This window comes from Zonotrichia leucophrys, chromosome 12 (genome assembly GCF_028769735.1).
Source record: "Zonotrichia leucophrys gambelii isolate GWCS_2022_RI chromosome 12, RI_Zleu_2.0, whole genome shotgun sequence".
Taxonomy (NCBI): domain Eukaryota; kingdom Metazoa; phylum Chordata; class Aves; order Passeriformes; family Passerellidae; genus Zonotrichia; species Zonotrichia leucophrys.
Genome location: NC_088182.1, coordinates 16,199,276 through 16,213,153, shown reverse-complemented (window position 1 = coordinate 16,213,153; position 13,878 = coordinate 16,199,276). Strand labels below are relative to the sequence as shown.

General features: G+C 49.9%; 1 protein-coding gene across 2 annotated transcripts in view; it reads left to right on the top strand.

Annotated features, from left to right (window-relative positions):
* Nucleotides 1–552: 552 nt before the first annotated feature.
* Nucleotides 553–13,878, top strand: part of RNF123 (ring finger protein 123) — a 47,950-nt gene continuing 34,624 nt past the window's right edge. The window contains exons 1-13 of one of the 2 annotated variants that reach the window (XM_064723649.1): nucleotides 553–735; nucleotides 2,845–3,038; nucleotides 4,049–4,133; nucleotides 6,156–6,235; nucleotides 7,030–7,127; nucleotides 8,283–8,337; nucleotides 8,671–8,756; nucleotides 9,490–9,576; nucleotides 10,025–10,092; nucleotides 10,929–11,054; nucleotides 11,757–11,871; nucleotides 12,680–12,784; nucleotides 12,914–13,039. In XM_064723649.1, the coding sequence (XP_064579719.1) occupies nucleotides 2,957–3,038; nucleotides 4,049–4,133; nucleotides 6,156–6,235; nucleotides 7,030–7,127; nucleotides 8,283–8,337; nucleotides 8,671–8,756; nucleotides 9,490–9,576; nucleotides 10,025–10,092; nucleotides 10,929–11,054; nucleotides 11,757–11,871; nucleotides 12,680–12,784; nucleotides 12,914–13,039 (1,113 nt within the window). In that variant the 5' untranslated portion in view covers nucleotides 553–735; nucleotides 2,845–2,956. Of the gene's footprint in view, nucleotides 736–763; nucleotides 888–2,844; nucleotides 3,039–4,048; nucleotides 4,134–6,155; nucleotides 6,236–7,029; nucleotides 7,128–8,282; nucleotides 8,338–8,670; nucleotides 8,757–9,489; nucleotides 9,577–10,024; nucleotides 10,093–10,928; nucleotides 11,055–11,756; nucleotides 11,872–12,679; nucleotides 12,785–12,913; nucleotides 13,040–13,878 lie in introns of those variants that run through there. The other variant, XM_064723650.1, reaches the window with a different exon arrangement.

Here is a 13,878-nt window from a genome sequence, read left to right as displayed (position 1 = left end):
GAAGCTGTGACTGCTCCATCCATGGAAGTGTTCAAGGCCAGACTGGATGGGGTTTGGAGCAGCCTGGTCTCATGGGAGGCGTCCCTGCCCATGGCAGGGAGGTGGAATTAGATTCTTTTTCAGATTCCTTACAGCCCAAATCATTTTGTGAACCTATGTTTCTATCTTGAAAGTGTCAGACGCTCCAGTCCAGATGCTCCCTGGGCCCTTGTGGATCCAAGGCTGCTCCCATTTGCAATGCTGGACCCAGAATCCCCACAGCCAGCCGGGACACCGCCACAGGACCTGCTGTGGGCAGTGCCCCAGTACACTGATCCCACTCCACAGGCACAATAAAGCGCACTGAGAGGCCCCACGCTCATGTGTCGGCTCCCTCCTCCTGCTCTCTCTCCGAGGGCAGGTGCAGCTCTGGCCCACAGGGTCGTTGTCTCCCTGAGTGTGGGCAGCGCCGGCCCGGGCCTCCCTCGTGCGGGCTGGCCTTGGCCGCTTGCCCACCTCCGTGCCGAGAGTCTCGCGTCTCGGCGGCCCCGACCCTGCTCGGTTTCCTCCAGAGAAGTTCACACAAGCACCGAGGGGTCTCTGCCGCCGCTCCTTCCCCGGGGCAGCGCACCGCGGCCCGGCCCTGCCCGAGCGCGGAGAGAGTCCCGCCCGTCTCCCGGCAACGCGTCCCGCCCGCCCGCCATGGCCCTCGCGGGTCGCCGTAGCGGCGGCGGCGGCGGCGCGGCCGGGCCGGCGGTGAGTGCGGCGGCCGCGGGGCCCGGTGCCGGCAGCGCGGGGGCTCCCCCGGGGCCGCGGGGGGCTCGGGCCACGGCCGGCTCGGGGAGTGGCGTCCGGCTGTGCGGGAGGCGCCCGATCGGGGGGTGGCCGCCGCGCCTCACGGCTCGTAGGCAGGTGTAGGGGGTTCTCGGCTTTGGGGTGTTCGTGGGCACGGAGAGCCCTTCCGGGTTTGGGGGTGTCTGTGGCTGCCGGCAGTGCCGCCCGCTCTAGGGCTGGCTCTGGGTTACGGGGCGCCGCTGGCTGCGGGGGGAGTCCGGTTCTGGGGCAGGCTGCTGGGTGTGAGCACGGCAGTGCTGCCCGGTGCTTGTGGGCTGGGGTGCCCGCAGGTTGGGGTGCCACGGGGACCCACGGCTGGGATGAGGGCAGGGCAGTTCTGTGATCCGCGCCGGGCTCTGCTGTTTCCCTTCGCCTGCTGCGAGTCCCAGGGCTCGGCCGGCAGCTGCCACACAAAGTTGTGTTGGCCGGCCTGGCTTCTCGGCCTCCTCGCCTGCCTCCAGTCGCCTCCACTTCAGCTCTGGCTGCTCCTGTGCTGTGTGTTCTGCCCTGCTGCTGGAAGCTGCTTGCTCTTGCCCAGAGAAGGGAGTTCAGGGGGCCAGGCTCAGAGCAGGGCGTCTTTGCTTCTGTGAATCGCACATGGGGCAGATGTGTGTGTGTCCCCCTGCTCTGCCCTTTCCCAGACCTGTTGAAAGCAACATCTGCTCCAGCTGTGCAAACACCCTGGCATTGTAGCAGTGCCAGCCCTGCATCTCATATGGTGCCAGTGCATGCCCTGCCTTGGGCATTCAGGCTGTTTCAGCAGTGCTGCTTACCAGAGTGGCTGCCTTTAGGAGAGCCATGGGCACTCCTGACTGCCCTCGGGTGTTTTTAACTTGTTCTGACAGAGCTGAAGTCACGTCATGTGTCGAGTACTTTTAGCATAGTACACATTGTGCTGTCTGCTCTGCTTTAGTAGTAAACTATCAGTTTCTCATTATTGTTTTATCTCTTGTTTTGAGTTCCTGACGCATCATTCAGGGCCTTTGATCCAGGCTGGTTTTTGCTTTGTTCCCGCTATTTTGCTCAGCAGTGCTGCAGGAGGGAGGCCAGGCAGTGTTGCTCCACTGCTGAGTGCTGGGGTGGTCCTGAGGAAAGGGGTTTTAGGAAACCCTTTCCCAAGTCTAGCTGAAGCTCATGTGGTATTTATGTCAATTGGCACTCCTTTTCTGGAGTCACTAACTTTTCTTGGGTTCACCTTAGTTTCTGCTCTGCATGAGATTGCCAACAAGCATTTAATTCCTGCAGTCTTTGCTCCTGTTGCATCTTCCTGTTGCTCTGTGTCATAAAGTGCTTTGACAGATGGATGTCCAGGGAGAGTCTTCTAGTGAGGGTTGGCTATTGGAACAGTTGGAAGCAGGAGAGGGGTATAGCCAAACATTTGGAAGCTGGATGGAACTAGCCACTTGAATGTATTCTTTTTGTCCTGGCACATGTCAGCTCTGATAGCATTCTAGTGATTCTAGAAGGTTCCTGAATCTGTAGTCTCATGGTAGATTTTCACTTGTAAACACTATTGTATATTACCTGTGTCTGCTTTTGTCCCCGTGTCTCTGGGTCTTTCACTTTGTAGTCAGTGATATTCTATTGTAGCCCAGTCCATCTGCATTTGTCTCATTCCTTTTTCCTCTCTCTTTGTTTTGAGTAGTGGAATAATCTAAACACCTGCTAAACAGGAGATTAACCAGGCCCATGTTGCTGTCCTAAAGAGTACAGAGCAGGAGGGAAAGGCAGAAGTGTTTGTCAGGACACGAGCAGCAGTGCGGCGCGGTTCCCCCTCAGCGGTGTTTGGCAGTGGGGTGGCTTGGCCCAGTGCTTCTGGCCCAGGCTTGGGGTGAAGGTTGCCTGTGTTTCTGGCTTGGTTGTGCCTGTGTCTTTCTTTGGAGTGGGGTTTGTGTGGCTGCCTGGAGTGTTGGACAGCAGTGGGACTGAGAGCAGGGTCAGCAGGTAGTTGGTTTGGGGCTCTTGTGTAATGTCATTGGGACATGCAAGGACTGTGGCTATTTTTTGGCTTATCCCTGTTGTTTAATTCAGGTAAACCAGCCTCCAAGAAAGGGAGAAGTCTAAAGGCAGCATCCTCCCCAGAAGGGTTTGTTCTAGGCGTCTGCCCATCTTATGTCTGCTCTGGAAGCGGTGCCTGTGAAGAATGACGTCGAGAGGTGCTGGGACTGCTTTCTCAAGGAAGAATTACAGGCTGAGCACTGAGCCAGAGAAGTCCAAGGTCACAGGTAGGGTCCTGTACCTGCCCTGTGGGAACAGGAGCACTGTGGATCCAGGAGCATCCCTTGCCTTGCTTGAGATCAGCTGCCTTCCAGCTGCAGTTACCTCGGTAGTGTGAGGTGTAGGGGGGCTGAAATGGAGTAAATCCTCAAAGTGAGATGAGATTTTAGATGGGACATTCCTGCAGTACTAATGACTCCAGAAACTCAGGTCACAGAGCCTTTTCTTCAGCACACAGCCCTGCCTCATAAGGCTGGGGAATGTTTTGTTGCCTGCCTGCCATCTGATTTAGGGAGTTCCCCTTCCAGGATGTCAAATTCTCAAAGGAATCCTTTTCTGGGAAATTCTGCTACCTGCCAGGCAGTCTGGTTTTTTTCTTGGCGTCACCAATCCAGCACAAGTGTCCTTATGAGACCACAAACCTGGCATTTGAGGGCACTGTTGCACTCAGAAACAAGGAATGCTGCATCAGTGTGACACTGAGGGTTGTTTAGTGAAGGTGAGGCACACATCATTAAAGAGGGTTCTGGGTTACATGAGGTGAGCTGCTCCTGCAGCCTTTCCATCTCAGCATCTTTTATGTGGTTAAGAGACATCCTGGGTATGAATAGGACACCAGGAATTGCAGTAGTGTTAAGATTTTTTTTTAAATGAAATTGGATCCCTGCTTTCAGCTTTTGGAGTTACTTTAGCACAGCAGGAAGTAGCACAGCAGGATTCCTGAGGATGCACTTCCACCTGTGTGGAGCAATTTATAGGCTCCCAGTTGCTATGGCAGAGCAGCTCAAATTGGAAAGAGTCTTTTTTGGGGAGATGCACCCAATAATGCTGGACTCTGGTTCTGCTAGTGAGGACAGTGAGGTGATGAATGACTGCTTGAAGCTGCATTTTCCATTATGTTGATCAGCAAACATGAACATAATTTACCCATAGTTACCAGTTTCTTGCTTGTACATGAAATTCATGTTTGAGTTTCCCCCAGACTCTGTAAGCTCATTTCCTTTCTGTTTCTCCCAAGGGATTGTGAACAGCAGGCTGCTGAATGATTACCTGCACCGAGTCTTTACCAGTGCTGATGGGAACCAGCCTGCAGCTGCTTACAGGTATCAGACTTCTCACTGCCCAGGTGGCCAGTGATGCCACCTCCAGATAAACAGCACTGTGTGAAAGGAAAGATCTTTTAGTGCCACACAGTGATCTTTGTTAAAAACACAGCAGCTCCATGTTACAGAAACAACTCTGAGTCTGCTCTTTTAATGGCTTTTCCAAACTGCAGGGCTTGTGAGGAAGGATTCTTTTTTGCATGAAAAATCCCATATGTCTCCACACTAGGCAATATTTTTGAAATAAGTAGGCATTCACCTGGTTGTTCCTGTTCCCCCTTTGCTTGTAAGGAAGTGCAAAATGCACATGTGTCAGGTGCAGGAATTAAAAATAATGCCCTGTAACCTAAAGGCAAGACTGTTACTGACCCATGCAATTCCATACATTTTCCAGGCTGTGGAACTGCTGGTACTTTAATTAGAAGTCACTACAGGAAGAGAAACACAAAATTCCTGTTTAGTGACTGCTTTTTTCCTATTTATTTTCACTTCTCCTCCACCTTTTAATCCCAGAAACCTGTAGTGTTGGATGAAAAGAATTCCCTGCATCTCTTTTGCCAGAGGCAAGTCAGGCAGGCTCAGGGCAGGTAGGAGTGTGGCAGAGTGAGGCAGGCCTGTGCTCCTGCTGGCTGGCAGTGCTGCAGCATGGCTGGGGTCACATTCCAAGGCTATACTTAGGACTGCCAGCTCCAACGTGAGCTCAGAGCTGCTATAAATAGTTCTTGGCCCTCTGGCTCTTGGTGAGCCGGGGTGATGGTGCGGGGGAGGCAAAGTGGGTCATGTTACTTTACCACGAGCTCTCCTGCCAGAAAGCCTTGGAACACTCCATCTGCCTGAGCTTTTTGGTTTTCAATATTTCTGATTTCTTTGTCTGGTGATTAATGACTTGAATGCACAGAACTGATAGTTTGTTGGACTGGTCTCTCTTTTTTCCTGCCTTCCACCCTTTCTCCCTGAACGTGGCTACTTGGTAGAAAGCCCAGTAGCAATCAAAGAGGTCTTGGAAATAACATTTGCCATAAGGGAGCAACTTTTATGGTATGACATCTTGCCTTCAGAGAGCAACTTTTATGGTATGACATCTTGCCTTCAGAGGCCTGAATTCTTTATAGAAGAGCTCACTGCAGACATCTCTCTGCCTGCCTCATGCTCTTCCACTCTCCTTCCACAACTCCTCCTTCGTGCCAGTGCTAATTAAGCAGCTTTGCTGAAGCCACCCTTGCCAACCAAAGCTGATTCTTTGATTTCACTTCTGTGCATCTTCACACCCATCAGGCTTTCACAGTGTCTCTCACCATTAGGGTGAGAGGGAAATCCCTAATCCTGGAGAAGTGAAAAGTTGTTTCCCAGATGGCTTTGGAAGTGGGAAGCAGGGATAGGAACAACTAGTGGTTCTCACAGTAAAAGGAGACTGTTGTGCAAAGATCAGCTAAGTGAACTATCCTTGAAAGGAGAGAACCAAGGAAGGGCAGTAAGTTCTCTAGAACAGTGGCCCAAAGGGGGTCCATGAGAGTTTTCAGTATGAAAACAAAATGGTTTTAGCTGTTTCAGAGAGAGAAGATGCTGGACTAGCCTGACCTTTGTCTGAACTGCTACAGCTGCTGCTGTGGTCCTCTCTCTTCTTTTGTATTGCAAAATACTTTGGGGAAAAATGAATCCTGACTTAGGCCGTGTTTGTATGATGCTGATTGCAGCAAAGTCATGTCCATAGTTATTGGTAGCACAGCTGGTATCTTGCTGCCTTGTACCACAGTTTTCTTACTGCCACAAAACACTCCTGAGCAGACTGAGGACTGTAAGATTCTTTGTTAACTACTTGGCTTGTTTGTGCTGTGTTTGGTCCCTCCTTCATTCATTGTCCCAACACAATGGGCAACAAATTCCTTAGATTCATGACATGAAACAGATCAATGACAGAACTTCCTGGCTCATGTCTCAGCATAGGACACTGGTCTAGGCTGCAACTCTTGAAATATTGAAGACAAAGTTTTTTGTAAGAGCTGCTGTGTGTTTATTCCCTAGGAAGCACCTGACGTTCCAGAACCTGCAGGAGCACCTTGAGAGATTGCTGGCAGAGGAGAATGGCTCTGAAGACAGCAGAGGTAGGAGATACTGCCTGTCCAATTTGTGCTTCTTGCTTGTGCTGCTTCATTGGGAAGGACAAGTTGTATCATGATAGGCATTTCTGAGTGAGTGCTGTTGTGCCTCCCTGTGCTCTTAATTTATTGTGCTTTTAAATCCTGCCTGTGAGGGGCTCATCAGCCAGCCTTGCAGCAGGTTTGTGTGCAGATGGAGGCAGATTTCCAGGCTAAAATGTCTGGAAAAGCAGTTTTGGGGATATTTTACTGATAATGATTTGCAGAGCCATTGCTTTGACCAGGAGTGTGCAGTGTTCTCATCAGTGAGAGGTGCAGACTCTTGTTGACAATTACTGCATGCTGGTCTCCACTGCAGGTATTCACTTTGGGCCTCAGGCTGTTCCCTGTGTTCTTACTGCCATTGTTTCTCTGAGTGAATCAGGATGTGGCAAGATACAGCCTTGCTCCCCTCCTAGAAAGCCAAATTTTTCTTGCTGGCTGCAATCAAAGTGTGACATGTTGGCCAAACATTTGGCACTGAGTTTAGCCTTTGAATTTTGTCAAAGTAAAATTTTCAGGTGATGTGGAAAACTTAATGTGTCCTGAATGCTGCACAACTGAGTTGCTGTGAAGACTTCCTTTTAAATCTCTCTCCTTTTCTGAGTTTCTCAGGGTCCAACATAGGCAACACTATCATAATCTTCCTCCCCTGTAGCAGAATCCAGGTGCTGTTGCAGTCTGGCTAGAGGTACCCAGTGGGTGAGCTGTTCAATCCTGCACAACTCTCCCCAACAGGTTTTCTGCAACTCTTGTTTCAGATCAGGTGGCAGAGGGCCGGCTCGGTCCCTCCACTGTGGTTTTGGACCACACCAGCGGCTTTGAGGGGCTCCTGCTGGTCGATGATGACTTACTTGGGGTGAGTGTGTTGCTGGACACAGCAGAAAATTATTTTGTGGGACTAAAAGCACTTGGGCCTTCTTGGTTTGTTCTTTGTAGTAGATCCTGTCAGTGGCTTTGCAGCATGTGTAAATGGAGTTTGCCTGTAAGGTGCAGGATCCTGGAGGAAGTGAGCTCTCCTGGGAGAAAATCTAGCAGTGCTACTAAGTGTCAGCAAGGTCTGAGTGGGCTGTGAGGATGTGAAAGGACTACCCTGGCCCAGGGGCTCACTTGGCTAAGCAGCCAGCCTTCCTGTCCCTCCCTCCAGCAGGCTGCCTCTTCCTTCCTTCTGGTCTTCTTGAAAGGCTGGAAAGAGACTGAAGCTGAGGCTTTCCTTTCTCCTTTGTTTCCACTAATTACCTGCTTGCTCCTTGGCTGATGTTCCCCTTGCAAAAAGTCAGCTGAAAGAATCCACTGGGATTTAACTCTTTCCTACTTCAGTAATTTCTACATTCCTTTCACCCCTTCATGAGCAAACACATCCCCTGCTCTTGAGCTGATTTCCCCTTAATCTATGCCTGCTTTTTAGCCTCTAACAAATCAGGCTGCCCTGGTCTCCCCTTTCCCTTTAACCACCTGCTGTGGGTAACTTTGGCTGTACCTAGAATTGACCCCCAGAGTGGATTGGACTGACTTGCCTGTGAATTCCTTGTTCCTGCTTTCATTTCCTCTTCGTGGTCTGTCCCAAGATAGCGAGTCAGGATTTAACACAGCTCAGTTCCTAGGCACCATGTTACCTGCCAGTCCTGGCCTTTGGTCTGGACACCTGGAATCTGTAGTTTTGTTCTAACTTGTCCAGCATTCATATATCTGTCCCATATCATAATCACTTTTGTGCCAGTTCACTGGGAACCTGTCTGTCACCATGTTGTCCTTGTACTGCTGCCATGCTGGGTGCTTCACTGGGGTTTATCAAGTACAGATGAGCTGTGGGAAGAACCTGAATGATTCCCTGGGGCCAGCTGGCTCCAAGTACAGCTGCTGGGGTGGGGAGGATGTCCCTTTTTGTCCCTATGCTGTCCTTGTGAATAGCTCTCCATCTTGCTTTGGTATGGCAGGGACAGAGGGAATGGAAAGGACTGAAGAAGCCTCTCTTTTTGCCTGACATTAAAATATCTTTTGTTTGTTGGTCCAGGTGATTGGCCACAGTAACTTTGGGTCCATCAGGGCCACGACATGTGTGTATAAAGGTAAGGATATAAACCAGTGCTGCTTTAAGAAAAGATCCTGGAAGGAGTGTATGGGGCATTAGACAGCTGGAGAGCTCAGGAAATCTGGAATATGTTCCAGATCTTGAGCACCCTCTTCCCTGGTTCATTCACTGAACTTCTCCAAGGAATGAGAAGGATGGGGAATTGTGTGATGCCAGAATAAAGAGGTGGGAGGGGAATCCTGGGGATGTCCTTAAACTCTTTTATGTGCCACATATATTTCTGTGGGAACAGTTTCAGGTTCAGCTTCTCTAACAACAAGCCAGGGGACAAGAATTCACTGTGTGGCATCTCTTTCTCTTTTTCTTTCAGGGAAATGGATTTATGAGGTGCTCATCTCCTCCCAGGGACTCATGCAGATTGGCTGGTGTACTCTCAACTGCAGATTTAATCAGGAGGTAGTATAGCTACTCTGGGGGATGCTCCTCCTCTGCTTTTTTGGTCAGTGTAGAGCATTGCATTGGTGCTGTGCCCTGCTGGCATTCACACCAGAAATGCCACACACACACACAAAATGCCAGGCTTGCTATTTTAAGAGTCTTTACGAGACTCTCTGGTCTGTGTCCACAGAGGGGTGCTCAGTGGGAAAGCCTATGCTGAGTGTGTTGAAATGCTCTTGCTGCACGTAGAATTGATAGATATTGACTTTCAACTGGTATCTTCCCCAGAAAGTGTGTGTGTCTGCAGTGCTGGCAGCCTGTCCCTTGGGATGGGCCTCAGCAGCTGCTGCTACAGGGCTCTTTTTGCCCAGGGGAGGGTGAGATGTTGTTTCATCTGGGTGGGATGTTTGGTGCTGCAAAGAGATGTCAGCTGCAGAATTTCACTAATTTGTCACTCTGCAGTATGTGAGAGGGGAAGTGATGGGCATCCCAGGGGGCTGCTTTGATAGAAATGAGAAGTGTCAGATGCCAGTACTCTTCTGACCCCAAAATAAGTAGGGAGTGGTGCATTTCTCTGAACCAAAGATCACAGGCCACTGGATTCATTCCTAGAGTAAGGATTTTTCCCAGGCAGAGCATGTGTGCTGTCAGCTCCTCTCCCTGTCTACTAGTCCTTCCCTTAAAGGTTCTCTTGCAGTGAGAGGAATCCTCTGTGCCTGCTCTGAGTCTGCTCTTTGATGCTTTGGTGCAGGAGGGCGTTGGGGACACGCCAGATTCCTATGCCTACGATGGGAACAGGGTGCGCAAGTGGAACGTGACTACCACAAACTATGGCAAGGTGAGTAGCTGTGCCCCGGGGATGGAGCACAGGTGACTCCTTCTGCTCACTGGGTCTGCTGGGCCTTGTGAAGTGCCCTCAAGCCTTTCTCCCTGCTTCAGGCTGTGTGCCAGCACTTGTCTGCACTTTAGGGGTGCTGGACGTGCTGGCTTTGTTTAGCAGACTGATTGCCAGCACAATGCTGCTGTTGGTCCCTGGGAGGCTCTGCTTCTCTGTAGTACATCAGAGCATGGTGTATTATTGGGATAAATGTACATTCCTACTGCCAGAGGGGAAAAAGATCCAAATCAGGCTTTAGAAGTGCCTGAAAATGATGTGAGCTGCTGGGAGAAGGAACTCTCTCTTTTTTAACCCTGAATCACAAGGGGTTGGTTGGGTTGCAGTCTTTCTTGTGATGTGGGAAAACCCTGGAAATATATGTTTAACCTCTTCTCTCCCTTTCCTGCAGTCCTGGGCAGCAGGAGACATCGTCAGCTGTCTGATAGACCTTGATGAGGGCACCATTGCTTTCTGCTTGTAAGCATCTTTGTCCCATTCCCTGCTTTGTTTATGTCTGTGTGTAACAGAAAGGTTGCTGTGCCCTATTTCTGCTCTCTCCCCTTTATGTTCCTTGGTAGTTGTGGCCTTTGTTTCTCTGTCTTGTGTTCAGAAACCATCTGAATAGGGTATTGGGTCCCAGTTCAGTTTAGTTGAAAACATTTGGCAGGAAGATGTTCAAGCTACAAAATCTTTGTAAAGTTTGCCAGGATTTTAGAGGGAAGGGCATCTCTTGTGATGTTTAATGCCACACTTGGTTTTAATTGATTGCTTTTGTAGTCAGTGTAAGATCTTGCCTGTCCTAAATTCACAAGGAGCTGTGAAAAGGTTGATAAATCTCCAGTTTCCAGCTCCCACGCACAATGAGAATTGTTCTCTAGCCCTGGCCTGCAGCAAGTCAGTTGCAATTAAAAACTGTTAGATGGTTGGTGTCATCTTTTATGGAGGAGTAGATTGAAAGCATTATCCTTGATTGCCACCAACATCAAATAGATGAGGCCAAAAAATCATATGCTTTAAAATGTCCTGCTGCTTTAGTTATCTCACAGATCTGGGTTGCCCTTGAAGCTGAGTGGGCTCTGCATGTTGTGTAGACCCCAGTGCCTTCCCATGCTGGTATGAAAATGGAAGTGACCCTGTGCTTCCTGTGGCTGTCACTCAGCAGAGCTGTGACATTTGCATGTGTGCCAGGTTAGGAATGACAGGAGGCATGACTGATGGGTGTGTCCGTGTTGGCAAGCTGATATCTGTGTTGCCCAGCTGACCTCACACCCCTCCTGCTGTGACTGAAACCTTGTGGGTTTTCCTTCTCTCAGGAATGGCATATCTCTGGGAACTGCCTTTGATAACATCACGAGGGGTGCTGGAATGGCCTATTTCCCTGCCATCAGCCTCTCCTTCAAAGAGTCTGTGGCTTTTAACTTCGGAAGCCGTCCGCTCCGATATCCTTTAAGTGTGGGGAGAGGAGCCCTGAAGGGGGAAGAGCCTGTCCTGAGACCATCTTTGGAGGCTGTAGAATATACACACCTGACTGCAGTTCACTTTCTGCTGTCAGCACTTGTGTGCAGAGCTGAGTCAGGGAGAGAAGAGCCAAATACCTCCTTAGCTGAAGCAGAACTACAGGATACCAACACAAGTTTCTGAAATAAGAGTTGCTTTCAGCTCTGAGACAGCAGCTGCTCTACAACTGGGAGCTGCCTGCTCCCAGACACTCAGATCCTGCAAAATTCTGGCTGAGCAGTTTTGGAAACCCTAATGCTGATGTGCTGCTGAGCCTTTTGGTCACTCATCTCTTTTACTTCCCAGCCATATGGAACTTCTGACACGGTATTAGTTTTGCCTGTTGCTGTGTGAATGCTGAAGCCTGGAGCTCCTGTCAGAGCAGTCCTGACTGTGCCTGTTGATGGCTGTAGTGGGAGCTCCAGTTGGTCTTTCTGATGAAAAAAGTATTTCACACTGAGCAGAAGTGAAAGACTTTCTGCTTGCAGCATGGAGGAAGTGGAGATGAGAGCTTGTGGCTTATCATCCGTGTAGAAGGTTTGAACTGGGACTGGGTACAAAGTAAAGCAGACAGAGTCTTTTCCTTGCACAGACAAAAGGAGTCCCAAAAGGATCAGATTGCATTTTCCCTTAACACTCCCTACTTATCCAGTGGAAGGTTACCGGCCCCTGCAGGATCCTCCTGTGGCAGACCTGCTGAAGGCTCGGAAGCTGCTGGGCTACCTGAAGAATGTGATCCATATTGGAATAGATGTGACGGTAGGCTGGCATCAGGGGGTGCATCTGAGGGCACCATGCTGGAAAAGGGGGTTCTGCTCTCCCTGGCACGTGCTGCCAGCTCAGATGTTTCCATGCACCTGGAGTCTGAATGCTTGCATGGGGCATGTGTGTCCCTGGAGCTCTCTGGCTTGCAAAATGGCCTTCCTGGTAGTTCCAGGACTTAAATTAAGTCATGCTGGGCTTTGTTGTTCTCAGTCCTATGAAGTTTCATTGCCAATATTCAAGAAGTGATGTGTGTCAGGGTCACAACTGCTGCATTTGATTTCGCACCCTTGAAATGAGTTTGTTCATATCCTAAGCTTTTTACTGATGTCCTGTTCAGTAATGTGATGGAATTCTGGCAGGTTTGCCTTGAGGATTGTTTTGGCTGTGGCACTGTTTGCTGGAAACACTGTTTTCCACTAGGATGAGGGATGATCTGTTGATGCCCAAAGCATAGGGAATGCCATATGCTATGGTCTTGGCTCAAATGAAGGCCTGATTTGCTAGTTCTCTTCCTCTGGAGGTGTTCCCATTTACAAATTATCATGTAAACTAGAGCCTTTTTTTAGAACATTGTCAAAGTGCCTGCATGTGGTTGATAGTGACATCTGGACTGCACTACAGCCTTCCAGAGGAATAGGCCTGGCTTCTTTGGCATTCTGAATTCCCATGTTCAAGGTTTCTGGTGCAGTCAGGCATGGGACAGCAGCAGGGCTGCTCCTGGCATGTGGTTCATTCAGTTGTTGGTGTACAGGTGGATTGGGCTGGATCCAAGCTATGTGTCTCTCTGGGTTTGTCATTGCAGGAGGGGAAGCTGGTGGAGAAAGACACATCCATGTGGCAGCTGCAGGGAGAACCCACAGTATTGATTACATTAGCTCACATCTTCAATTATTTCTCCCCTCTTATGGTGAGTTTTGCCTGCCCATTGCCAGGTTCTGTAGTGCTTGTTACTGCTCTTGCAAGCAAAGTAATCCTCAGCTTCTGCTGGGAAGTGACTGTGCCATGGAGGAACATTGACCTGCCTCTCTGTCTGCAGTGCAAGGTGTACCTGGTGGAGGATGTGCTCATGACCTTCCTGCTGAGCATCCTGGAGCGAGGAGGGGCAGTGGAGGCCCACCCCCTCATTCAGCAGCTGCTGGATCTCATGTGGCTTCTGATGGAGGTGAGTTGCCAGGGTGCTGCTTCCTCCCTAGGGATCCCTGGGAGATGCTGAGGACAGGAGCCTGCCCTACAAAATGCTGGTAGTGTTCAGTGTCTCTCTCTTCTTTTTTCTTTGTGGTAGACCACCCTCTCAATTAGCTCATCTGGCTGCTGCTGCACACCCAGGCACTGAGGGTTGAATGCAGACACTGGCAATGAGTTAACCAGACATTTCTAAGCTTCTCCTACTGCTAAAGGAACTGATGATGGTGAATAACTTCCTGTTTCTGGAAACATCACATTTATCAATAAGAATAATCTTCTGATTGTTAGTACTGTGTATTTGACTGTGGAGGTCTCAAGTGCTGCCGTGTGCTGAAGAGATGGATCAGAGTGTGTGGGACTAGGGTAGAGGTGTGCAGTGCACTCACCATCTCCAGCACTGCCTCCTCCAACTTCCCTTCCTGTCCATGCTGGATGAGCTTACTCCTTCCTGGGACACATGTTTGAGGGGAAGCTGCTGCTGCTGCTGCTGGAGTGCTTGGGTGGTTACACAGAGCCAGGCCCTGCCAGGGATCTGCTTGGAGACAGCACATCTGCCCTTTGGGGTAACAGTTTACAGATGTGGGCCCTGGCCCAGCCAGCTGCCATGAGAAGTTTAATAGAAAAATATCATGACTCCTTCAGGCCCACCATCTTAGCAGTGAAACTGGACCCTCTGGTAGCACTGCTGTGTTTGTGGAGGAGTTGGCTCTCATCCTGCTGGTTGGCTATGAGTTGAATTCAAACAGACAACTCTTCTCTCATCACATTTACCCAAGACTTACTTCTTTCTCTTCTGGTTAGTTGTACCAACACTGT